Genomic DNA, 27,273 nt, shown 5'->3' with positions numbered 1-27,273 from the left:
GGCCTCATTTACTGACCAATTTATGGCCTGCCTCTTTGCCAGTATTTTCTGGGACCCAGGTGGGCATAAGTCCAAGTGGAGCATCCGGAGGCTGCTCCTTGAGGGGGGGGTAATGTTACGATCTGCATCTGCTGGTAAATTCCTGCATGAACTAACTTTGCTTCACCAGCAGATGTCACCAGCCTCCTCCATTAATTTACAACCTGAACTTTCCTCTGCCCACCAGCAGAGGGCGGACTGTCTAGAGATCTCTCCACAGACAGGGAGGAGGCCTGGACTGTCACATGGTCTCTCAGCATGGCATTTAAGCCACACCTGTGAACTGGCTAGTTGCTAGCTCTTTGTTCCCGGTTCTAGCCCTCCGGTCCTGAGTTCCCTGTTCCTGGTTGTATTGTTCCTTGTTTCCCTGCTCTATTGATCTCCCGTGTTTTGACCTTGTGCTTTGTATACCGACTACTCTTTGCCTAGCGATTACTGTACTGTTTTGATCTCCTGTGTATGACCTATGCTTGCTGACTATCCGTGTGTCTCCTCCTCGATTATAATCTGTATTTTGTAGATATATTCTAGGTTTATGTTGTGTTACTATTCCGTATCCAGGGTCAGTGTGCACACAGTTCTATACACTGGATCTACTCTGCATAACTCACTTTATGCAGAGAGGTCCTTGTATAAACCCTGATTTCATACCTTGTATGCTTATTGAATTTCTGCCTGTATTTGATGCAGTGTATTGTATGTGTGTTGCCTGCAAGTTGATACCGATTGTTTCCGTGCATGAGTTAATGCACAGTATTACCTTATTTTCATTTGATAATAAATCCTTATTATTCATTTACTCCTGGCTTGTCAGTCTTTTCCTAAACAGTGACATCTCTGCCTGGTTGCGGGTTTGTGCGTTGGTTTCTGTTTGCACCAGGTGCAGCGCACAAACTCCATGCAAATTATAACAAAATGTTTGCCCGCATTGCGTTAATTTTCTGGTGAAATATTTGCCCGCATTACGTTAATTTTCTGGTGAAATGTTTGCCCGCATCACGTTAATTTTCTGGTGAAATGTTTGCCCGCATCACGTTAATTTTCTGGTGAAATGTTTGCCCGCATCACGTTAATTTTCTGGTGAAATGTTTGCCCGCATTGCGTTAATTTTCTGGTGAAATGTTTGCCCGCATTGCGTTAATTTTCTGGTGAAATGTTTGCCCGCATTGCGTTAATTTTCTGGTGAAATGTTTGCCCGCATTGCGTTTCTTTTCGGGTGAAATGTTTGCCCGCATTGCGTTTCTTTTCGGGTGAAATGTTTGCCCGCATTGCGTTAATTTTCTGGTGAAATGTTTGCCCGCATTGCGTTAATTTTCTGGTGAAATGTTTGCCCGCATTACGTTAATTTTCTGGTGAAATGTTTGCCCGCATTGCGTTAATTTTCTGGTGAAATATTTGCCCGCATTACGTTAATTTTCTGGTGAAATGTTTGCCCGCATTGCGTTAATTTTCTGGTGAAACGTTTGCCCGCATTGCGTTTCTTTTCGGGTGAAATGTTTGCCCGCATTGCGTTAATTTTCTGGTGAAATGTTTGCCCGCATTGCGTTAATTTTCTGGTGAAATGTTTGCCCGCATTGCGTTAATTTTCTGGTGAAATGTTTGCCCGCATTACGTTAATTTTCTGGTGAAATGTTTGCCCGCATTGCAATAATTTTCTGGTGAAATATTTGCCCGCATTACGTTAATTTTCTGGTGAAATGTTTGCCCGCATTGCGTTCATTTTCTGGTGAAATGTTTGCCTGCATTGCGTTTATTTTGTACTGACATGTTGCCCGCATTGCATTTATTTTATACTGACATGTTGCTCGCATTGTGTTTATTTGGTGCTGACATGTTGCCCATTGCGTTTATTTTCTGGTGTCTGGGGTAACTGTTACTGCATTTATTATTTAATGGTCATAGATGGCTATGTTTGCTGCTTTGTGGTTGCGGTATACTATTAGCATCACACAGTTTCTGCACACCCATGATGCAAAGTCTCGTTTGTCCACATCATGGCGTAAACACTGCTTTCTTATGCCTCGCGGTTACATCATTACGTTAGCTCCGCCCATACAATGTCATGGCCACGCCCATTTTCACCGCGCTGAGCGCGCTGCAGCCCCCCCCCCCCGGTCTTCATCGCTGCGCGCTCTTCAATCCTCCCCACTTTTCGCTGCGGCGCGCACCCTCCCCGCGCCCCCCCCCCCTCCCTGTCCCAGGTTGGACCCACAAAAATCTGGTCACTCTAATTAAGATGCAATGGGGCCCTAGGCAAGGTACGAGATTTGGGGCCCTCTTCTGGCACTTTTGGTTGACTTGAAGTTAAGAGAGGTCAAAGAAAGTGGTAGGTGGGCTCCTTGACTGCCATTAGGTCTAAGCCCCTTCCTAAATTTCCTGGTGGAGAATCCTGCTCTGCCAGTGTGACGTGCAGCAGTAGGTTGGTAAGGGTTGGTTCACACTATAAGTGCTTTTGACCATTTTTCTTTTCGCCGGCAATTCCAAAAGCACTTTGCCAATGTAATCCTATAGCGGTGATCCCATCAGAGGAAATACAAATGTAGTGTGTAGAAGTTAATAAATAAATATGCACCAGAAGATGTTATGCTTCTTCTCAGGCATAAGCAAGTTCCAATATCCAAGCCAGATAAGTCTGTTATATCCTCAGATAATGCTAAAAGGATTCATGGCAAATTCAGTGTACAGCTGGGGAAGGCTTTGTAGTAGTCCATGTTATGTTTATAGGTAAGATATTTTGCATTATTATCCACCTTTTCTTCTTGCGATTAATTTATAGTTCTCCTTTAACCTGTAAATGTTATACACTCGATGTGCGTTCCCAGTTCCCACTATGCTTGTGTAATGAATAATGGACTCTTACAAATAAGTGTGTTGACTTCTCGGTGCATCAGCTTCCATCATAATAACACAAGCAGAAGTGTGCATTGTTGGAATGTGTATTTAGCAACAACAGTCTATTATGTGTATATCTATGCATTACCAGCTATAACTACTGAGTGGCAGTGTTGAAATAGCAAAGGTCTTTTACTACATCCTGTGTCTATAAAAGGAAGCTGTTGTAAATAAACTTGTTTTGCTATTATTGGTGTGTAATAGTCAAGAGAGCCATTACACACTCATTACAAATGAGTTGAGACACGCACATTACCAAAAGCAGTCATTTTGAAATCTGGAGTGATGTGTGCAGTGGAGGACAGCATATTGGGTCCCTCACAATGGAACATACTATGAGAGCTGGGGCTTGTGCTCTAGTTTTGCATCACCAATGGCTCACTTTAAAAAGCACTTGTGATGTGGGGTTGGTGATAATGGGGGTAATAAGCCCTTGTGGGAGGTGGTAGGTGATAACAAGCACTTTTTAGGAGTGGTAGATCACTACAACCTAATTGGAGGCAGATTATGGGAAGGGTAGTAGGTGACATCAACCACTTGTGATAGGTGGTAGATGACATCAACCACATGTGAGGGGTGGTGGGTGACAACAAGCACTTCTGAGGGGTGGTAGGTGATAACAAGCAAGCACTTTTGAGATGTGGCATGTGACAATAAACACTTGTAAGTCATGGTTGGTGATAATAAGCAATTTTGTTATGTGGTTGGTGGCAACAAGTACTACTACTAATAATATTTTTTTAGCGCTTTTCTCCCTGGAGACTCCAAGCGCTGTGTGGTAGGTGCAAACAAGCACTTGTGAGAGGTAGTGGGGGATTACAGGCACTTGTAAGGGACAGTAGGTGATAAGAAGCAGTTTTGAGAAGAGACAGGTCATCTTGGTGCCAGCTCCGAGCTGGTTAATGCTTGCTTTGGCTGCCGACATAGACCGTAATATTATTATGGCTATGGCAGCCCAAGGAGGAAACACTGTGATTCGGGTAGCGGCAATAGCTGGACCCCAAATTACGCCTTTGGGTGGAGGCTAGGTAATCAGTAGGGGCATGTATTTATTCTTTCACTTTGCCACGAGCAGGGAGAGCCATCTCTCAGCTTCTCCCCATGCCCAGCACAACATTGCCACTAACATGTGCAACTTTTGAAACGTGATCGGCGGCATCTAGTACTAGTGAGGTGTGGTGTGGTGGGTAATAACAAGCACTTGTGAGGTGTGGTGGGTAATAATAAGCACTTGTGAGGTGTGGTAGGTAATAAAAACACTTGTGAGGTGTGGTGGGTAATAACAAGTACTTGTGAGGAGTGGTGGGCAATAACAAGCACTTGTGAGATGTGGTGGGTATTAATAAACACTTGTGAGGTGTGGTGGGTATTAATAAACACTTGTGAGGTGTGGTGGGTAATAACAAGTACTAGTGAGATGTGGTGGGTATTAATAAACACTTGTGAGGTGTGGTGGGTAATAACAAGTACTAGTGAGATGTGGTGGGTAATAACAAGTACTTGGGACTGTGGTGAGTAATAGCAAGTACTTGTGAGGTGTGGTGGGTAACAAAAAGTATTTGTGAGGTGTGGTGGGTAATAAAAAGTACTTGAGAGGTGTGGTGGGTAATAACAAGTACTTGTGAGGTCTAGTGGGTAATAACAAGTGCTTGTGGGGTCTAGTGGGTAATAACAAGCACTTGTGAGTTGTGGTGGGTGATAACAAATACTTGTGAGAGTCGGTGGGTGATAACAAGCGCTTGTAAGGGGCGGTAGTGCTTTATTGTCACATTGATACATCTCTGTTATGATTTAACAGTTGTTCCCAGAGATAAAGAAATCTTATCTTTGAGGCAGAACCACTAAATGCTGAGTGACCAGAGATATTTATCAACATGACAGTGAGCATTGTCTATCATATTTTTTCTGATACTTCTGCTGTAGTGCCTGAGAACCTTCTGCATTTCACAAAGACTGCAGTAGGTGCTTGAACATTGTTGCTACAGTGTTTTTTTATGCTGCACAGCTTTCTTTGATTTTTATTTTGCCTTACATGGTAAGCGATAGTTTGAAATTGGCTGCCGTATCCACACATGTGAACAGACATTTCTGGAAGAATAAAAAAGGTTTAAGCCAGCTGATCAGCTTTTTGGCAGATATCAGTAGTTCTTGTTTATCAACATCAGCGTTGCTGTTTCTAGAAAATGAAAAAAAGCCCAATTGTGATATCAATGGCGTGTTTCAAAAACTGACCTTTAAAGTGAACCTGAGGTGAAAGGAATATGGAGGCTGCCATATTAATTTCCGTCTCAACAGTAGTGTTGGGCGAACATCTAGATGTTCGGGTTCGGGCCGAACAGGCCGAACATGGCCGCGATGTTCGGGTGTTCGACCCGAACTCCGAACATAATGGAAGTCAATGGGGACCCGAACTTTTGTGCTTTGTAAAGCCTCCTTATATGCTACATACCCCAAATTTACAGGGTATGTGCACCTTGGGAGTGGGTACAAGAGGAAAAAAAAATTTAGCAAAAAGAGCTTATAGTTTTTGAGAAAATCGATTTTAAAGTTTCAAAGGGAAAACTGTCTTTTAAATGCGGGAAATGTCTGTTTTCTTTGCACAGGTAACATGCTTTTTGTCGGCATGCAGTCATAAATGTAATACATATAAGAGGTTCCAGGAAAAGGGACCGGTAATGCTAACCCAGCAGCAGCACACGTGATGGAACAGGAGGAGGGTGGCGCAGGAGGAGAAGGCCACGCTTTGAGACACAACAACCCAGGCCTTGCATGAGGACAAGAAGCGTGCGGATAGCATGCTTTGTACCACCATGCAGTCATAAATGTAATAAAGATAAGTGGTTCAATAAACAGGGACCACGCGGCAACGCTAACCCAGCAGCAGCACACGTGATGGAACAGGAGGAGGCGCAGGAGGAGAAGGCCACGCTTTGTGAGACACAACAACCCAGGCCTTGCATGAGGACAAAAAGCGTGCGGATAGCATGCTTTGTACCGCCATGTAGTCATAAATGTAATAAAGATAAGAGGTTCAATAAACAGGGACCACGCGGCAACGCTAACCCAGCAGCAGCAGCAGCAGCAGCACACGTGATGGAACAGGAGGAGGCGCAGGAGGAGAAGGCCACGCTTTGTGAGACACAACAACCCAGGCCTTGCATGAGGACAAAAAGCGTGCGGATAGCATGCTTTGTACCGCCATGTAGTCATAAATGTAATAAAGATAAGAGGTTCAATAAACAGGGACCACGCGGCAACGGTAACCCAGCAGCAGCAGCAGCAGCACACGTGATGGAACAGGAGGAGGCGCAGGAGGAGAAGGCCACGCTTTGTGAGACACAACAACCCAGGCCTTGCATGAGGACAAAAAGCGTGCGGATAGCATGCTTTGTACCGCCATGTAGTCATAAATGTAATAAAGATAAGAGGTTCAATAAACAGGGACCACGCGGCAACGGTAACCCAGCAGCAGCAGCAGCACACGTGATGGAACAGGAGGAGGCGCAGGAGGAGAAGGCCACGCTTTGTGAGACACAACAACCCAGGCCTTGCATGAGGACAAAAAGCGTGCGGATATAGCAGCAATGCTTTTTGCCGCCATGCAGTCATAAATGTAATACAGATGAGAGGTTCAATAAACAGGGACCGGAAACGCTAAACCATCCCAGATGTTCATCGGTCATGTTACTTGGTTGGGGTCCAGGAGTGTTGCGTAGTCGTTTCCAATCCAGGATTGATTCATTTTAATTTGAGTCAGACGGTCTGCATTTTCTGTGGAGAGGCGGATACGCCGATCTGTGATGATGCCTCCGGCAGCACTGAAACAGCGTTCCGACATAACGCTGGCTGCCGGGCAAGCCAGCACCTCTATTGCGTACATTGCCAGTTCGTGCCAGGTGTCTAGCTTCATGCCCGGTTTCAGGTCCAGCGGTGCCAGCCACAAATCCGTCTGTTCCTTTATTCCCCTCCAAATTTCCTCCCCTGTGTGCTGCTTATCCCCAAGGCAGATCAGCTTCAGCAACGCTTGCTGACGCATGCCAACAGCTGTGCTGCACTGCTTCCACGATCCTACTGCTGCTGGTGCTGGGTTAGCATTTCCGGATGAGGTACAGCTTTGAGATGCGTTGGAGGAGAAGGAGTCAGAGAGGTAGGTGCTGCTGTTGTTATCCAGCTGTTTGCGGCGTGGGCAACACCCGCGCCGTAGCAGGTGAGGAATCGCTGCCAGGCTCCACAAGGTTCACCCAGTGCGCGGTAAGGGAGATGTATCGACCCTGGCCGAACGCACTCGTCCAGGTGTCAGTGGTGAGGTGAACTTTGCAGGCAACGGCATTCTTCAAGCTTCGGGTTATTTAGCTGACCACGTGCTCATGCAACTCAGGCACTGCAGAGCGCGCAAAGTGGTAGCGGCTGGGAACCACGTAACGTGGGATGGCCACTGACATCATGCCCTTGAAGCTGTTTGTCTCCACCACTCGATATGGCAGCATTTCGCAGGCCAGAAGCTTGGCTATGCTGGCTGGCTGTTACTGCCACGGCCCGGGGGTCATTTGCTGGCAATTTCCTCTTGTGCTCAAACATCTCAGAAACAGACAACTCAACCGTAGCGCTGCACACCGAAGGGCTGTTGGTTGTTGTGTTTGATGAACACTGGGAGACCTCAAGAGCACTAGTCCGGAAAGTGACAGTGTCAGCATCGTCTGATGTTTGTGAATGTTGTGAACCACGCAATGGCTGGGCTACTGCTGCTGCTGAGGCGGGTCTGGTGGTGAGTCTGGTGAACCCAAGGGAGGCAGTGTTGCTGGTGGTACCCTGTCCTGCCGCGTTTGCCCACAGAGTGGGATGTTTGGATAGAATGTGGCGGCTCATGCTGGTGGTGGAGAGGTTGTTAATACTTTTCCCCCTGCTCAGGCGGGTCTTGCACACCTTGCAAATCGCCATGGTAACATCCTCAGTGCAGTCTTCAAAGAAAGCCCAGACTTTAACTGGCTGAGGACTCGGACCTCGTGCGTGATGTGCTGGTGCTGCTTAACCCACTGCTGGACGCTTGAGAGGTCATCCAAGTAATTATCTGGTCCTGTTCTTTTGGATCTGTGAGGGTTGTTGTCCTGGACAACATGGGCAGTATTGAGTGGGTTTTCTTGGGTGCTCCCCTGTGGCCTGTACGTGAACCGTCAGGGGAAACACCTCTTCCCTTGCCCCTCCCTCTTTCACCGGATTTCTTCCTCATTTCACTTATCCTTAAAGTACACGCTGACTGGCAGCAGTACAGTGGCAGTACAGAAATGCTATACAGTGGTGGGTGAGCGGTGTACCACTATTGTCAGCAGTGACACAGAGCACAATGCTATACAGTGGCGGGTGAGCGGTGTACTACTGTTCCCAGCAGACACAGAGTGGAAGTAAACACAATGCTATATAGTGTGGCTGAGCCGTGTACACAGAGTGGCATTAAACACAATGCTATATAGTCTGCTATATAGTCACCCCGAACAGGGTGATGTTCTGCAGAACCCGAACAGTGGCAAACACTGTTCGCCCAACACTACTGGGAGGGAACGCAGATTTTAGTACCTAAACACACGATACAACATGTTTTCCGGGGTCGGACTCTGAGGCACATACAGATGGTCCCGATCATCATCCTCATCATACAACTCTTCTCCTGAGTCTGACCCACCCACCACCTCTGCCACCCCAACATCCCCAGACACAGACCCCTCATCGTCCTCAACATTAACTTGGGATGCTGGCCTGAGCCAGACCTCCTCCTCCACATCAGGCCCCATCATCTCCTCAATGGCAGCCCTCATTAATCGCTCTGGCGACGGACTGATGGACACAACGTTCTCCTCCGGGGAGGGCTGCTGCTGACCACTGGCTGCTGGGGTGGATGTTATAGCTTGCGTGGGGCGTTGGCTGTTGCTGTTGTTGGGAGTGCTGCTCACAGCGGAGGTCTCTGGGGAACTCATGTTGAGCTCATATAGTGGTTGACGGTGAGTGGAGTATTACTGATCCCAGCAATATACACACTGACTGGCAGAGTACGCAATGCTATATAGTGTGGCTGAGCGGTGTACACAGAGTGGCAGTAAACACAATGCTATATAGTCTGGCTGAGCGAGCGGTGTACTACTGTTCCCAGCAGAATCAGAGTGGCAGTAAACAATGGTATATAGTCTGGCTGAGCGGTGTACATAGAGTGTCAGTAAACAATGGTATATAGTCTGGCTGAGCGAGCGGTGTACTACTGTTCCCAGCAGAATCAGAGTGGCAGTAAACAATGGTATATAGTCTGGCTGAGCGGTGTACATAGAGTGTCAGTAAACAATGGTATATAGTCTGGCTGAGCGAGCGGTGTACTACTGTTCCCAGCAGAATCAGAGTGGCAGTAAACAATGGTATATAGTCTGGCTGAGCGGTGTACATAGAGTGTCAGTAAACAATGGTATATAGTCTGGCTGAGCGAGCGGTGTACTACTGTTCCCAGCAGAATCAGAGTGGCAGTAAACAATGGTATATAGTCTGGCTGAGCGGTGTACACAGAGTGTCAGTAAACAATGGTATATAGTCTGGCTGAGCGGTGTACACACAATGCTATATAGTCTGCTATATAGTGTCAGTAAACAATGGTATATAGTCTGGCTGAGCGAGCGGTGTACTACTGTTCCCAGCAGAATCAGAGTGGCAGTAAACAATGGTATATAGTCTGGCTGAGCGGTGTACACAGAGTGTCAGTAAACAATGGTATATAGTGTGGCTGAGTGGTGTACACAGAGTGTCAGTAAACAATGGTATATAGTCTGGCTGAGCGGTGTACACAGAGTGTCAGTAAACAATGGTATATAGTCTGGCTGAGCGAGCGGTGTACTACTGTTCCCAGCAGAATCAGAGTGGCAGTAAACAATGGTATATAGTCTGGCTGAGCGGTGTACACAGAGTGTCAGTAAACAATGGTATATAGTGTGGCTGAGTGGTGTACACAGAGTGTCAGTAAACAATGGTATATAGTCTGGCTGAGCGGTGTACACAGAGTGGCAGTAAACACAATGCTATATACTCTGGCTGAGCGAGCGGTGTACTACTGTTCCCAGCAGACACAGAACAGTAAACAGAATGCTATATAGTGTGGCTGAGCGAGCGGTGTACCACTATTCCCAGCAGACACAGAACAGTGAACAGAATGCTATATAGTGTGGCTGAGCGAGCGGTGTACCACTATTCCCAGCAGACACAGAACAGTAAACAGAATGCTATATAGTGTGGCTGAGCGAGCGGTGTACCACTATTCCAAGCAGACACAGAACAGTGAACAGAATGCTATATAGTGTGGCTGAGCGAGCGGTGTACCACTATTCCCAGCAGACACAGAGTGGCAGTAAACAGAATGCTATATAGTGTGGCTGAGCGAGCGGTGTACCACTATTCCCAGCAGACACAGAACAGTGAACAGAATGCTATATAGTGTGGCTGAGCGAGCGGTGTACCACTATTCCCAGCAGACACAGAACAGTGAACAGAATGCTATATAGTGTGGATGAGCGAGCGGTGTACCACTATTCCCAGCAGACACAGAACAGTAAACAGAATGCTATATAGTGTGGCTGAGCGAGCGGTGTACCACTATTCCCAGCAGACACAGAACAGTGAACAGAATGCTATATAGTGTGGCTGAGCGAGCGGTGTACCACTATTCCCAGCAGACACAGAACAGTGAACAGAATGCTATATAGTGTGGCTGAGCGAGCGGTGTACTACTGTTCCCAGCAGACACAGAACAGTACACAGAATGCTATATAGTGTGGCTGAACGAGCGGTGTACTACTGTTCCCAGCAGACACAGAACAGTACACAGAATGCTATATAGTGTGGCTGAACGAGCGGTGTACCACTATTCCAAGCAGACACAGAACAGTGAACAGAATGCTATATAGTGTGGCTGAGCGAGCGGTGTACCACTATTCCCAGCAGACACAGAGTGGCAGTAAACAGAATGCTATATAGTGTGGCTGAGCGAGGTACACAGAGTGGCAGTAAACAGAATGCTATATAGTGTGGCTGTGCAAGCGGTGTACTACTATTCCCAGCAGACACAGAGTGGCAGTAAACAGAATGCTATATAGTGTGGCTGAGCGAGGTACACAGAGTGGCAGTAAACAGAATGCTGAGCGAGCGGTGTACTACTATTCCCAGCAGCGACACACAATGACTGGGGGGGACCCTGGCTAGCGTGGCTGGAGCGCGAACTACCCTGCCTGCCTACCCAAAGCTAAACCCACAGACAAATGGCGGAGATATGACGTGGTTCGGGTATTTATTTACCCGAACCACGTGACAGTTCGGCCAATCAGAGCGCGTTCGGGTCCGAACCACGTGACCCGTTCGGCCAATCACAGCGCTAGCCGAACGTTCGGGGAACGTTCGGCCATGCGCTCTTAGTTCGGCCATATGGCCGAACGGTTTGGCCGAGCACCGTCAGGTGTTCGGCCGAACTCGAACATCACCCGAACAGGGTGATGTTCTGCAGAACCCGAACAGTGGCGAACACTGTTCGCCCAACACTACTCAACAGTAGTGTTGGGCGAACATCTAGATGTTCGGGTTCGGGCCGAACAGGCCGAACATGGCCGCGATGTTCGGGTGTTCGACCCGAACTCCGAACATAATGGAAGTCAATGGGGACCCGAACTTTTGTGCTTTGTAAAGCCTCCTTATATGCTACATACCCCAAATTTACAGGGTATGTGCACCTTGGGAGTGGGTACAAGAGGAAAAAAAAATTTAGCAAAAAGAGCTTATAGTTTTTGAGAAAATCGATTTTAAAGTTTCAAAGGGAAAACTGTCTTTTAAATGCGGGAAATGTCTGTTTTCTTTGCACAGGTAACATGCTTTTTGTCGGCATGCAGTCATAAATGTAATACATATAAGAGGTTCCAGGAAAAGGGACCGGTAATGCTAACCCAGCAGCAGCACACGTGATGGAACAGGAGGAGGGTGGCGCAGGAGGAGAAGGCCACGCTTTGAGACACAACAACCCAGGCCTTGCATGAGGACAAGAAGCGTGCGGATAGCATGCTTTGTACCACCATGCAGTCATAAATGTAATAAAGATAAGTGGTTCAATAAACAGGGACCACGCGGCAACGCTAACCCAGCAGCAGCACACGTGATGGAACAGGAGGAGGCGCAGGAGGAGAAGGCCACGCTTTGTGAGACACAACAACCCAGGCCTTGCATGAGGACAAAAAGCGTGCGGATAGCATGCTTTGTACCGCCATGTAGTCATAAATGTAATAAAGATAAGAGGTTCAATAAACAGGGACCACGCGGCAACGCTAACCCAGCAGCAGCAGCAGCAGCAGCACACGTGATGGAACAGGAGGAGGCGCAGGAGGAGAAGGCCACGCTTTGTGAGACACAACAACCCAGGCCTTGCATGAGGACAAAAAGCGTGCGGATAGCATGCTTTGTACCGCCATGTAGTCATAAATGTAATAAAGATAAGAGGTTCAATAAACAGGGACCACGCGGCAACGGTAACCCAGCAGCAGCAGCAGCAGCACACGTGATGGAACAGGAGGAGGCGCAGGAGGAGAAGGCCACGCTTTGTGAGACACAACAACCCAGGCCTTGCATGAGGACAAAAAGCGTGCGGATAGCATGCTTTGTACCGCCATGTAGTCATAAATGTAATAAAGATAAGAGGTTCAATAAACAGGGACCACGCGGCAACGGTAACCCAGCAGCAGCAGCAGCACACGTGATGGAACAGGAGGAGGCGCAGGAGGAGAAGGCCACGCTTTGTGAGACACAACAACCCAGGCCTTGCATGAGGACAAAAAGCGTGCGGATATAGCAGCAATGCTTTTTGCCGCCATGCAGTCATAAATGTAATACAGATGAGAGGTTCAATAAACAGGGACCGGAAACGCTAAACCATCCCAGATGTTCATCGGTCATGTTACTTGGTTGGGGTCCAGGAGTGTTGCGTAGTCGTTTCCAATCCAGGATTGATTCATTTTAATTTGAGTCAGACGGTCTGCATTTTCTGTGGAGAGGCGGATACGCCGATCTGTGATGATGCCTCCGGCAGCACTGAAACAGCGTTCCGACATAACGCTGGCTGCCGGGCAAGCCAGCACCTCTATTGCGTACATTGCCAGTTCGTGCCAGGTGTCTAGCTTCATGCCCGGTTTCAGGTCCAGCGGTGCCAGCCACAAATCCGTCTGTTCCTTTATTCCCCTCCAAATTTCCTCCCCTGTGTGCTGCTTATCCCCAAGGCAGATCAGCTTCAGCAACGCTTGCTGACGCATGCCAACAGCTGTGCTGCACTGCTTCCACGATCCTACTGCTGCTGGTGCTGGGTTAGCATTTCCGGATGAGGTACAGCTTTGAGATGCGTTGGAGGAGAAGGAGTCAGAGAGGTAGGTGCTGCTGTTGTTATCCAGCTGTTTGCGGCGTGGGCAACACCCGCGCCGTAGCAGGTGAGGAATCGCTGCCAGGCTCCACAAGGTTCACCCAGTGCGCGGTAAGGGAGATGTATCGACCCTGGCCGAACGCACTCGTCCAGGTGTCAGTGGTGAGGTGAACCTTGCAGGCAACGGCATTCTTCAAGCTTCGGGTTATTTAGCTGACCACGTGCTCATGCAACTCAGGCACTGCAGAGCGCGCAAAGTGGTAGCGGCTGGGAACCACGTAACGTGGGATGGCCACTGACATCATGCCCTTGAAGCTGTTTGTCTCCACCACTCGATATGGCAGCATTTCGCAGGCCAGAAGCTTGGCTATGCTGGCTGGCTGTTACTGCCACGGCCCGGGGGTCATTTGCTGGCAATTTCCTCTTGTGCTCAAACATCTCAGAAACAGACAACTCAACCGTAGCGCTGCACACCGAAGGGCTGTTGGTTGTTGTGTTTGATGAACACTGGGAGACCTCAAGAGCACTAGTCCGGAAAGTGACAGTGTCAGCATCGTCTGATGTTTGTGAATGTTGTGAACCACGCAATGGCTGGGCTACTGCTGCTGCTGAGGCGGGTCTGGTGGTGAGTCTGGTGAACCCAAGGGAGGCAGTGTTGCTGGTGGTACCCTGTCCTGCCGCGTTTGCCCACAGAGTGGGATGTTTGGATAGAATGTGGCGGCTCATGCTGGTGGTGGAGAGGTTGTTAATACTTTTCCCCCTGCTCAGGCGGGTCTTGCACACCTTGCAAATCGCCATGGTAACATCCTCAGTGCAGTCTTCAAAGAAAGCCCAGACTTTAACTGGCTGAGGACTCGGACCTCGTGCGTGATGTGCTGGTGCTGCTTAACCCACTGCTGGACGCTTGAGAGGTCATCCAAGTAATTATCTGGTCCTGTTCTTTTGGATCTGTGAGGGTTGTTGTCCTGGACAACATGGGCAGTATTGAGTGGGTTTTCTTGGGTGCTCCCCTGTGGCCTGTACGTGAACCGTCAGGGGAAACACCTCTTCCCTTGCCCCTCCCTCTTTCACCGGATTTCTTCCTCATTTCACTTATCCTTAAAGTACACGCTGACTGGCAGCAGTACAGTGGCAGTACAGAAATGCTATACAGTGGTGGGTGAGCGGTGTACCACTATTGTCAGCAGTGACACAGAGCACAATGCTATACAGTGGCGGGTGAGCGGTGTACTACTGTTCCCAGCAGACACAGAGTGGAAGTAAACACAATGCTATATAGTGTGGCTGAGCCGTGTACACAGAGTGGCATTAAACACAATGCTATATAGTCTGCTATATAGTCACCCCGAACAGGGTGATGTTCTGCAGAACCCGAACAGTGGCAAACACTGTTCGCCCAACACTACTGGGAGGGAACGCAGATTTTAGTACCTAAACACACGATACAACATGTTTTCCGGGGTCGGACTCTGAGGCACATACAGATGGTCCCGATCATCATCCTCATCATACAACTCTTCTCCTGAGTCTGACCCACCCACCACCTCTGCCACCCCAACATCCCCAGACACAGACCCCTCATCGTCCTCAACATTAACTTGGGATGCTGGCCTGAGCCAGACCTCCTCCTCCACATCAGGCCCCATCATCTCCTCAATGGCAGCCCTCATTAATCGCTCTGGCGACGGACTGATGGACACAACGTTCTCCTCCGGGGAGGGCTGCTGCTGACCACTGGCTGCTGGGGTGGATGTTATAGCTTGCGTGGGGCGTTGGCTGTTGCTGTTGTTGGGAGTGCTGCTCACAGCGGAGGTCTCTGGGGAACTCATGTTGAGCTCATATAGTGGTTGACGGTGAGTGGAGTATTACTGATCCCAGCAATATACACACTGACTGGCAGAGTACGCAATGCTATATAGTGTGGCTGAGCGGTGTACACAGAGTGGCAGTAAACACAATGCTATATAGTCTGGCTGAGCGAGCGGTGTACTACTGTTCCCAGCAGAATCAGAGTGGCAGTAAACAATGGTATATAGTCTGGCTGAGCGGTGTACATAGAGTGTCAGTAAACAATGGTATATAGTCTGGCTGAGCGAGCGGTGTACTACTGTTCCCAGCAGAATCAGAGTGGCAGTAAACAATGGTATATAGTCTGGCTGAGCGGTGTACATAGAGTGTCAGTAAACAATGGTATATAGTCTGGCTGAGCGAGCGGTGTACTACTGTTCCCAGCAGAATCAGAGTGGCAGTAAACAATGGTATATAGTCTGGCTGAGCGGTGTACATAGAGTGTCAGTAAACAATGGTATATAGTCTGGCTGAGCGAGCGGTGTACTACTGTTCCCAGCAGAATCAGAGTGGCAGTAAACAATGGTATATAGTCTGGCTGAGCGGTGTACACAGAGTGTCAGTAAACAATGGTATATAGTCTGGCTGAGCGGTGTACACACAATGCTATATAGTCTGCTATATAGTGTCAGTAAACAATGGTATATAGTCTGGCTGAGCGAGCGGTGTACTACTGTTCCCAGCAGAATCAGAGTGGCAGTAAACAATGGTATATAGTCTGGCTGAGCGGTGTACACAGAGTGTCAGTAAACAATGGTATATAGTGTGGCTGAGTGGTGTACACAGAGTGTCAGTAAACAATGGTATATAGTCTGGCTGAGCGGTGTACACAGAGTGTCAGTAAACAATGGTATATAGTCTGGCTGAGCGAGCGGTGTACTACTGTTCCCAGCAGAATCAGAGTGGCAGTAAACAATGGTATATAGTCTGGCTGAGCGGTGTACACAGAGTGTCAGTAAACAATGGTATATAGTGTGGCTGAGTGGTGTACACAGAGTGTCAGTAAACAATGGTATATAGTCTGGCTGAGCGGTGTACACAGAGTGGCAGTAAACACAATGCTATATACTCTGGCTGAGCGAGCGGTGTACTACTGTTCCCAGCAGACACAGAACAGTAAACAGAATGCTATATAGTGTGGCTGAGCGAGCGGTGTACCACTATTCCCAGCAGACACAGAACAGTGAACAGAATGCTATATAGTGTGGCTGAGCGAGCGGTGTACCACTATTCCCAGCAGACACAGAACAGTAAACAGAATGCTATATAGTGTGGCTGAGCGAGCGGTGTACCACTATTCCAAGCAGACACAGAACAGTGAACAGAATGCTATATAGTGTGGCTGAGCGAGCGGTGTACCACTATTCCCAGCAGACACAGAGTGGCAGTAAACAGAATGCTATATAGTGTGGCTGAGCGAGCGGTGTACCACTATTCCCAGCAGACACAGAACAGTGAACAGAATGCTATATAGTGTGGCTGAGCGAGCGGTGTACCACTATTCCCAGCAGACACAGAACAGTGAACAGAATGCTATATAGTGTGGATGAGCGAGCGGTGTACCACTATTCCCAGCAGACACAGAACAGTAAACAGAATGCTATATAGTGTGGCTGAGCGAGCGGTGTACCACTATTCCCAGCAGACACAGAACAGTGAACAGAATGCTATATAGTGTGGCTGAGCGAGCGGTGTACCACTATTCCCAGCAGACACAGAACAGTGAACAGAATGCTATATAGTGTGGCTGAGCGAGCGGTGTACTACTGTTCCCAGCAGACACAGAACAGTACACAGAATGCTATATAGTGTGGCTGAACGAGCGGTGTACTACTGTTCCCAGCAGACACAGAACAGTACACAGAATGCTATATAGTGTGGCTGAACGAGCGGTGTACCACTATTCCAAGCAGACACAGAACAGTGAACAGAATGCTATATAGTGTGGCTGAGCGAGCGGTGTACCACTATTCCCAGCAGACACAGAGTGGCAGTAAACAGAATGCTATATAGTGTGGCTGAGCGAGGTACACAGAGTGGCAGTAAACAGAATGCTATATAGTGTGGCTGTGCAAGCGGTGTACTACTATTCCCAGCAGACACAGAGTGGCAGTAAACAGAATGCTATATAGTGTGGCTGAGCGAGGTACACAGAGTGGCAGTAAACAGAATGCTGAGCGAGCGGTGTACTACTATTCCCAGCAGCGACACACAATGACTGGGGGGGACCCTGGCTAGCGTGGCTGGAGCGCGAACTACCCTGCCTGCCTACCCAAAGCTAAACCCACAGACAAATGGCGGAGATATGACGTGGTTCGGGTATTTATTTACCCGAACCACGTGACAGTTCGGCCAATCAGAGCGCGTTCGGGTCCGAACCACGTGACCCGTTCGGCCAATCACAGCGCTAGCCGAACGTTCGGGGAACGTTCGGCCATGCGCTCTTAGTTCGGCCATATGGCCGAACGGTTTGGCCGAGCACCGTCAGGTGTTCGGCCGAACTCGAACATCACCCGAACAGGGTGATGTTCTGCAGAACCCGAACAGTGGCGAACACTGTTCGCCCAACACTACTCAACAGTACCAGTTGCCTGGCAGTCCTGTTGATCTTCTGGCAACAGTAGTGTCTAAGTCATAACACTGAAACAAGCATGTAGATAATCCAGATAGATAATGGCTAAAAGTAAGCCTCATATACACACGCTCAACAAAAGTCTTATAAATGCACAATTATCAGACAACTTTTGTTGTTGAAACAACCAAAAAAAGTTGTTTGCTATTGTTCAAACAACGGATAAGACGCAGCTCAAGTCAATCCAACAGTTGAATTGACTTGAGCTGCGTCTTATCAGTTGTTTGAACAATAGCAAACAACTTTTTTGGTTGTTTCAACAACAAAAGTTGTCTGATAATTGTGCATTTAAAAGACTTGTGTTGAGTGTGTGTATGAGCCTTAATTGTCATGCTTTGACGAGGAAGTTTTGGGGGAGCCAGCACTGGATTCCCCAAGCTACAGAGGATGGGGAAGCCTCATTGGGAAGGCTTCCCCCTCCTGGGTAAGTATCTCCCAGAGGGAGATTTTTTGTTAGAGAGTTTCTTTAACCACTTGCCGACCGCGCACTCATAACGCGCGTCAGCAAAGTGGCAGCTGCAGGACCAGCGACGCAGTTCTGCATCGCTGGCTGCAGGCTAATTAATCAGGAAGCAGCCGCTCGCGCGAGCGGCTGCTTCCTGTCAATTCACGGCGGGGGGCTCCGTGAATAGCCTGCGGGCTGCCGATCGAAACTCGCAGGCTAAATGTAAACACAAGCGGAAATAATCCGCTTTGTTTACATTTGTACAACGCTGCTAACAGTAGCAGCGTTGTACCAGATCAGCGATCCCCGGCCAATCAGCGGCCGGGGATCGCTGTCACATGACAGGCAGGAGCCTGTTAGAGGCTGCACAGGACAGATCCGTTCCTGTGCAGCCTCGGATCTCCGGGGAAGGGAGGGAGGAGAGGGAGAGGGGGAATCCTGCGGTGGAGGGGGCTTTGAGGTGCCCCCCCGCCAGCCACACGCAGGCAGGAGCGATCAGACCCCCCCAGCACATCATCCCCCTAGTGGGGAAAAAAGGGGGGCGATCTGGTCGCTCTGCCTGGTGTTTGATCTGTGCTGGGGGCTGTAGAGCCCACCCAGCACAGATCAGCTAAAACAGCGCTGGTCCTTAAGGGGGGGGGGTAAAGGCTGGGTCATCAAGTGGTTAAAGGGAACCTTAACTGAATGGGGGGTAAAGAGTTTCACTTACCTGGGGCTATTACCAGCCCCCTGCAGCAGTCCTGTGCCCTCGGAGCCGCTCTGGAACCCTCCGGTCCCCAGCGGTCACTTAGTTTTGTTTTTGGCGATTCACCAGTCGGCCGGCCGCCATGCGTATTATTGGACGCATTCCCTACTGCAATTAGCGCTGTTGCGGACGCAACGCATACAAAATTACGCATTGCCGCATTCCGCACGCGTAGATATGTGGCAACGCGTATCTTTGTACGCGTTGCGGTTTACAACAGCACTAATTGCAGTTGGGAATGCATCCAATAATACGCATGGCGGTCGGATGACCGGTGAGTCGTCAAAAACGAAACTAAGTGACAGCAGGGGACCGGAGGATTCCAGAGCGGCTCCGAGGGCACAGGACTGCTGCAGGGGGGGGGGGGGGGGGGGGCTGGTAATAGCCCCAGGTAATTAAAACTCTTTACCCCCCTTCAGTTTAAAGAGTAACTGTAGTGAAAATAACATAATTAATAAAATTGCTTATTTTTTTACAATATTCATTTATAAATGATTTAGTCAGTGTTTGCCCATTGTAAAATCTTTCCTCTCCCTGATTTACATTCTGAAATTTATTACTGATGGTAACATCTGTAGTGCTGCCAAGTGATCTGTGCGCAATGTCTGTTACTGAGCGTTCTAGGCACAGAGGCCATTATTTCCCACAATGCAACAAAGTTCACAGACAGCAAACTGTCAGGACCGTGGTCATGACATCACACTGTGGGAGGGGTTTCACCACAATATCAGCCATACAGATGCCCCTAATTATCTATTCAAGAAAAGGCAAAGATTTCTCTAGGGGTATCAGCTACTGATTGGAATTAAGTTTAATCCTTGGTTAACGTTCCTCTTTAGATGCGATTGGTCGGTAAGGTTTACGTTCACCCTGACGTTGAGTGTTTGTGCAAGCTCTTTAATTAATGTTGAGTGGTGAAATTCCTCCAGAAGGTGAAGTGCTGCTGAAGTCTGGACAGAAATGAACCCAGCTGATTAGGTCAATATCAAGACTTGAGAACAAAAGAAGAGGAAATAGGAAAATATTACCACATATAATATTGATGGAGGTGTGGGAGGGGGGGATGTAGACACACCTCTTATACAATGGGACATGATATTCAGATATTCCTGGAATGCCCATACTGCTACTTAAAGGTTAACCATGGATAAATATTCTCTGCAAGACCTAAAACCATTACATGAAATCCTTTGTAAACTTTTCACAAAAACCTTATCATGAGTATTTTGTACAGGCAGGAAGTAAGCGATTACTCTGAGATTTGCTGCTGGGCTCAGAAACAACTCAATAACCCCTCCCTTCTGAGCTGCTTCAGTGAATGGACCAATTAGCACCATCTATATCCATTCTGAGCGCAGCCACCCATTTACTTCACTATAAATATATAGCAGAGATGGGTGAAAATTAAATAGGGCCCTGGGCACGGTAGTAGCTTTAGCTCTGTCTTATGATCCTTTTGGTAACCTGAAGTGGAGATGGGTTAGAGAAAGTGGCAGACAGTTGGGTCCATTGACACCTACTAGGCCCCAGGCACCTGCCTTGCCTTGTGGATAGCCCTGCTCTGCGTTATAGTCATTTATACATTTTGCCTCTGTAGCAGGGCTGTAACATCAGTACAAAATCATCAGACTCCAACTCCTCAGTTTATGGTACCTCCAATTCTGACTCCAACTCCTCAGTTTATGGTACCTCCAATTCTGACTTCTCAGTTTGTACATTTTGAAAATCTTACTAATGTATGACATGTGTTTTTGATCTTCCCCAATTATGAAAAAAAAATTACCAAAAAAAAGGCTGGGTCTATAAATCGGGAAATTTACAATCTATCCTACACCATTCAATTTTCTATGAAAAAATACTGAAGAAAACATTAAAAAAATAAAATATTCAATTTTTCTATATAACTTAACACATTTAATAAGTTTGCACTTGCAAAGAATTGGCAGTTGATTAACGGCCACAGACAATATGATAAGGGCTGAATTTACCATAAGGCACTGTAGGCAAGTGCCTACAGGCACCTGATGATGGAAAGACGACTCACTCCTCTCCCCGAGCGCCTCCCTCCCTCCACCTCTGTGCAGAGTCCTGATGAGAGTATAAATCAGAAGTTACTCACCTTGCACTTGGCATTCCACTGATGAGATCTCCCTCCAGTCAGGGGCACCTCTAGCTAGCTAATACTTGGGGGCACCTCTAGCTACTTATTATTGATTATACTTCTGGCTACCTAATACTAAGGGACACCTGTAGCTACCTATGACGGGCAGGGAAAGTAAGGGAGAAGTGACAGCTCAGCCAGCCAGCACACTTGCAGTGCAGTTTGGAGGGGGTTTGTAGGTTCATGGAGGGCGGAGTCTAAGGTGCCAGGACACCTGTGAGGTAAATCCGGGCCTGAATACGATACAAGGACAGACAGTATAGGTATTACACAACAAGGACAATATAGGAGTTAAAATAGTGTTAAACAGGATGAGAAGAATTAATTTTCCAGTCCCAGTAGTATCAAAGGTTGTTCATTTAAAGCACACCTGAAGTGAACAGGATATGGAGGCTGACATGTGTGTTTTATTTTAAACAATGCACATTGCCTGGCTTTCCTGATGATCCTCTGCCTCTAATACCTTTAGCCATAGAGCGTGAACAAGCATGCAGATCAGGTGTTTTTGACTGAAGTCTGACTGGATTAGCTGCAGGTTTGTTTCAGGTGTGTGATTCAGGCACTAATGCAGCTACAGAGATCAGCAGGACAGTCAAGCAACTTGTATTGTTTAAAAAGGATATAACTATGGCAGATTCTATATCCCTCTTGCTTCAGTTGTCCTTTAAGGCTGAATTATCGCAAATACCTTTTGTTTTAAGAAGGCAAATTACACTCAGTCAGCGTTTAATATTGATTGTAGGTGTGTGTGATGTGTACGTTCACTAACAAAGCTTATTTGTTCTCCAAAGATTCATGTCTGCTCTGAAAAGAAAGAGGAGGAGACAGGTGGAGAGGTGAAGGTGGACTGTGATGCTAAAGATGGGAAGAAAGAAAGGACTGCTAGTGTTGGAGACCAGAATGAGGACCTGCAGGGAGATTCTCCAGGCCTGGAAGGTCAGAGGGACCGTCTGCGCAGAGAGATCTGCCGGGAGCTGAAGATTAAGGAAGGGGCTGAGAGGCTCCGCAAGGCCACCACAGAGCGCAAGAACTTGGGGCACGTAGAGACAATGCTGCGGACTTGTGAGCGGAGACTAGTCAATCTCAAGCAAGAGCTGGAAGAACTAGAAGCCTGTCCAGCTTCTCCAGGATCCAATTCAGGTACGGAGCGCTAAATATGAGGGAAAGGGGAAAGAGCACCGATTGGGTGAGGACATTTCAAATAAGATGCGATTGGATACTTTGCATTCTGCCTGTGGAGCAAATTCTGTCATTTGAAGAAAACCTATAGTGGGTTGAATATAGAACAGATCTATATATATATATATAAAAATAACAAAAATGTACAACAAAGTCCCTGCTTATTCTCAAAAAGCAGTCCAAGAAAATGTAAAACAAAGCAGACCTCGGTGCAGTTCCTCTACCCACGATGCTCCTGGGTACAATTAACGTGTCCCGCCACCAAAGATAGGCATTAACTCGTACCCCAAATAGTAGTGACCTAGATTATAAGGTCATAAGGACATTGATCACATTTTTACCAGGGATGACCCGACATGACAGAAATATTCTTCCCTTAGATACTGTAAATGGTTGACCCAGGTGTCCAATGGCAAGTAAAGGGGTAGTGCTTATAAAATGGTCAATAAAAGACTGCAAAGTGCACTCAGTATGCATATAAAAAAGGCACACTTTATTGATAAGGTTAAAAACAACTTACATCTCGGGTCTGTAAAGCGATGGACCTGGACATATAATCAGCACATAAAAGTAAATGTAGGTTGCCTATGGTCCACCATGGAGATGTTTTACTGCCACATCATGGCTGGAATCTTTGGTATAGCATAATGGCCAATATGCATTTCACTTTTTCTCCTGAGTTTTCTCCTAGGTGATATTTTCACCCCTTGTCAATAAAGTACCTTTTAAACCACCAGCAAGCAAAGGTACTTTTTCAATTCCAAAGTGCTGAAAAGTTATTTTAAAAACAAGTTGAAAAATTATCTCCTAGGAGTAAACGCAGGAGAAAAAGTTATGGCATATGGGCCATCCTAGGTGATATTTGTAACCTCCCTAGCGGTATGGACATATTATCCGTCCATACAAAACATGCTGTGAACAGTATAAACGTGCATACACATCAATACTCTCCTGCACTGTATACTAGACCCTTGCTTGACACATTTTGGCAAGTTACAGGAAAAAAAAAGTTATAAAAATTAATTTTATCACTTTTTGCACAGAAATCCTGGGGAAATTGAACGCCAGGGAGGATTTAAACTTGTGAAAATGCTGTTAACAATAAAATGCCTTTTATACCACCAGCAAGCATGAGAACACATACTGGGCTTGATTCACAAAGCGGTGCTAACCCAGTTAGAGACTTTGGGCTCGATTCAGAAAGCGGTGTTAACCCAGTTAGAGACTTTAGGCGTGATAACCATTGCACCACGCTGGTGAAAAGCCAGTTTAGACGTGATAAGTTTAGGTGTGATAAGTTTAGGTGTGATAAGTTTAGGCGTGATAAGTTTAGATAAGTGTAGATAGCACGCAAAGTCCCGCACGCAAAGCAGCGCCATTAAACTCTATGCAAACTGCACCAGACTTTGCTAGCGCAAAACTTTCAATCAGCTGTGCACTGCGGTGCTAACGCAGTTGGTGCTTAAACTTATCATGCCTAAACTTATCACACCTAAACTTATCATGCCTAAACTCATCACACCTAAACTTATCACACCTAAACTTATCATGCCTAAACTGAGTTTAGGCGTGATAAAGGGCTTTTCACCAGGGTGCTAACTGTTAGCACCGCTTTGTGAATCAGGCCCTTTAGGCGTGATAACCATTGCACCACGCTGGTGAAAAGCCCGTTTAGGCGTGATAAGTTTAGGGGTGATAAATTTAGGCGTGATAAGTTTAGATAAGTTTAGATCACGCGCAAAGTCCCGCACGCAAAGCAGCGCCATTAAACGCTAAGCGAAGCGGACCAGACTTTGCTAGCGCAAAACTTTTGATCAGCTGTGCACTGCATTGCTAACCCAGTTGGTGCTATAGTTATCATGCCTAAACTTATCACACCTAAACTTATCACGCCTAAACTTATCACACCTAAACTTATCACTGTAACGATTGTGGAACTTTCTCCGTGATCAGCACACAACGCGTGCGCTGACACGGCGGAAATCCTCCACAAGCGTATATTTGCAGGCACCCAGCAAAAGGTGCTACGCACCCGTAGAGGGAAAATTCCTGTCGGCAGATGGCGCTGAGGAGTGCAGAGGAACCAATCCTCTGTACCTCCACAAATGCCAGACAGGAATTGTACGAAGCGCAGAACGCAATCGCAAGAGAGGCGATTGCGAATGAGACGAGCAAAGGGACAGGTTGTATGTGTGTGCGCCAACCTAGTCGCCACCCCGCGACATTGCACACACAACAGCAGATATGAAACAGGAACGCGATCGCGAGAGGTGCGATCGCCAGACGTGACACAAGGCAGATCAGGACAGAATACGAGGTTAGCAAAGGCACAGCAAATAATACAATGAGGAGATACGGAAAATAACAAATGCTAGCTAACCGCGAACACCGCACTCATTCGCAACAGTGCACGCGGTTATGCGCGGTCTCCACGTGATAAGCACAAGAGACAAGCACGCCTAACTAACCATTAACAGACAAACATGAAACAGAGGACGCGAGCGCTTGCTTAACGGTTACCTCACCGAGCCTCCAGCAAGCAAAGCAGACAAGACAGACACACGAAAACAGGGACAAGCGAGAGATAGGATCCACAGCACTAGCGAAAGTGGCTAGCGCGATCCAGGTACAGAGTAGCAGAACAGAAGGATCCACAGCACTAGCGGAAAGTGGCTAGCGCGATCCCAGGAGACAGAACAGAAGGATCCACAGCGCTAGCGAAAAGTGGCTAGCGCGATCCAAAGAGACAGATCAGAAGAGATAGCTGGTAGCAACCGCTGCACCAGCTATACTCCAAGAACAGAGATCAGAACCATTTCCTGTCGACCACCGTTGGGACAGGACAATGGCAACAGAACAAACAAACAGATAAACAATCCTAACTGCACTAGGGAAAACCTGCCTAGCGCAGATTCAGGAATTACTCCAAGCTGATCTTCAAACAGAGGCTGACACCCCACCAGGAGTGTTACATAGGACGAAATCCTTATGAACAGCCAAGCATTGTGGGAAACACATAGTACTTATAGTACACGCCTCCAATGAATGTGGCCAGGCAATTTGCATGACAACGTATGCAAATTCCTCAGCAAGCACAAGCTGCAAAACTGACAGAAGCTCTTCTTTCCAGAGTCCTGCAGCATGCAAACCTACACAATGGTCAAAAAGCTGCCTGCCTGCACAGGCAGCTGAGCAAATCATCACAATCACACCTAAACTTATCACGCCTAAACTTATCACACCTAAACTTATCACACCTTATCACAACTGAGTTTAGGCATGATAAAGGGCTTTTTACCAGCGTGCTAACTGTTAGCACTGCTTTGTGAATCAAGCCCACAGTGAAGAACATAAGTATTTGAGCACCCTACGATTTTAGAAATCATGAAGCGGTCTGAAATTCACATTGTAGGTGCATTCCCACTGCGAGAGACCGCATTTACAAAAAGAATTCAGGAAATCACATTGTATGATTTTTAAAGAATTTATTTGTATTGCACTGCTGCACGTAAGTATTTGAATACCTGAGAAAATCAGTGTTAATATTTCGTATAGTTGCCTTAGTTTGCAATTACAGAGGTCAAACATTTCCTGCAGTTCTTGGCCGGGTCTCCTCTAGATTGCATTTACCAATTTGTGGGCCTGATATACTTATTATTTTTTTCGCCTTATCACATCTTTTACTTTCTATTGATTTTTTTTAGGCTATACAGTAAAACCTTGGATTGAGAGTAACTTGGTTTAAGAGCCCTTTGCAATGCAAGCAATTGTGAAATTTTGACTTGATATACAAGCAATGTCTTGATATACAAGTAATACAAAGTATACATGTGTCACTTCATCACAACTGAGCCGATAGTTGTTCCCCCTCTTTGCGCTGCAGGATTGTACTTAATTGTGGTTTGAAACTGATATAACATTCAATAAAAATATGTTTTCCTACTTTTTAATACTCATACAGTTATCACATTTGCTTCTGTGCACACCTAATATTGTCTGTTTACAAATTACAAGTTTCCAAAGTGTAGTTTTTCTTGCCCTGAAAGCTGGCATTGCATTTTGTTTTTTTTTCTATTATACAGTAACTGCTTTTTATTATATATTAAAACCTTCTAATGAGCTATTCTGAACACTGTGTGTGCCTGAAGCAGAGACGTTTCTCAGAGAGTGTTTGTTTACATTCCAGTGTTGATACATTTGTGTTTAACAAGTAAAAAAGATACTGTTATCAACAGTTTGGATGCGGATTTGAAGCTGAATAGCAGAAGAAAATGCTTTGTTTAACCATTTCAGTAATGTTCTGCTAGAATTTTTAAGGCTGTAAGGAAAACAGAAAATACTTACTGAGCAGGGGCGTAACAGGGGCATCCCCTATTTAGCCCTCTGGGGCCCGCTCAGGGCCATTTTGAGGGGGCAGGAGGGGTCACAGCATGAGGGGAGAGCATTGCACATCGCACATGTCCCCTCTCCCTCACCTCGGGCTCTCCCCTCAGCGCTCCCCTTCTGCATCTATCACTGGCAGGGGTGGCAGGCAGGACACATACCTCCATCCACCGCCGGAGGTTCCGATGTCTAAGTGCTCCACGCTACTTCCTGTTTAAACAGGAAGCAGTGTGAAGCCCTTAGAGATCGGAACCTGTTGAGATGTTTAAACAGGGAGTAGTGTGAAACCCTTAAAGATCGGAACCTCCGGTGGTGGGTGGTGGTATGTGTCCTGCCTGCCGCTGCTGCTGTGTCGGAGAGCCCGAGGTGAGGAAGGGTACTGTCCCCCCCTCCCTGACGATGTGTGACCACGCTTTCCCCTCATGCTGCGACCCCTCCTGCCCTCCCAAAATGGCCCTGAGTGGGCACCCGGGGGGGGGGGGGGGGGGGAGGCTCAAATTCTTACAGGGGGGTCCGGTGACTTCTAGTTATGCCC

At 47.3% G+C, this 27,273-nt stretch overlaps 1 protein-coding gene across 4 annotated transcripts in view; it reads left to right on the top strand.

Annotated features, from left to right (window-relative positions):
- Nucleotides 1-27,273, top strand: part of LOC137562799 (serine/threonine-protein kinase N1-like) — a 157,549-nt gene that overhangs the window by 59,528 nt on the left and 70,748 nt on the right. For all 4 annotated transcript variants that reach the window (XM_068274498.1, XM_068274499.1, XM_068274497.1 and 1 more), the window contains one exon: nucleotides 21,968-22,316. In XM_068274498.1, coding sequence (XP_068130599.1) covers nucleotides 21,968-22,316 — 349 coding nt within the window. The remainder of the gene's footprint in view (nucleotides 1-21,967; nucleotides 22,317-27,273) is intronic.

The sequence above is a fragment of the Hyperolius riggenbachi genome, chromosome 3 (assembly GCF_040937935.1).
Source record: "Hyperolius riggenbachi isolate aHypRig1 chromosome 3, aHypRig1.pri, whole genome shotgun sequence".
NCBI classification, from domain to species: Eukaryota; Metazoa; Chordata; class Amphibia; order Anura; family Hyperoliidae; genus Hyperolius; species Hyperolius riggenbachi.
The sequence above is the reverse complement of the archived record's forward strand: the minus strand, read 5'-3'. Positions and strand labels throughout refer to the sequence as shown.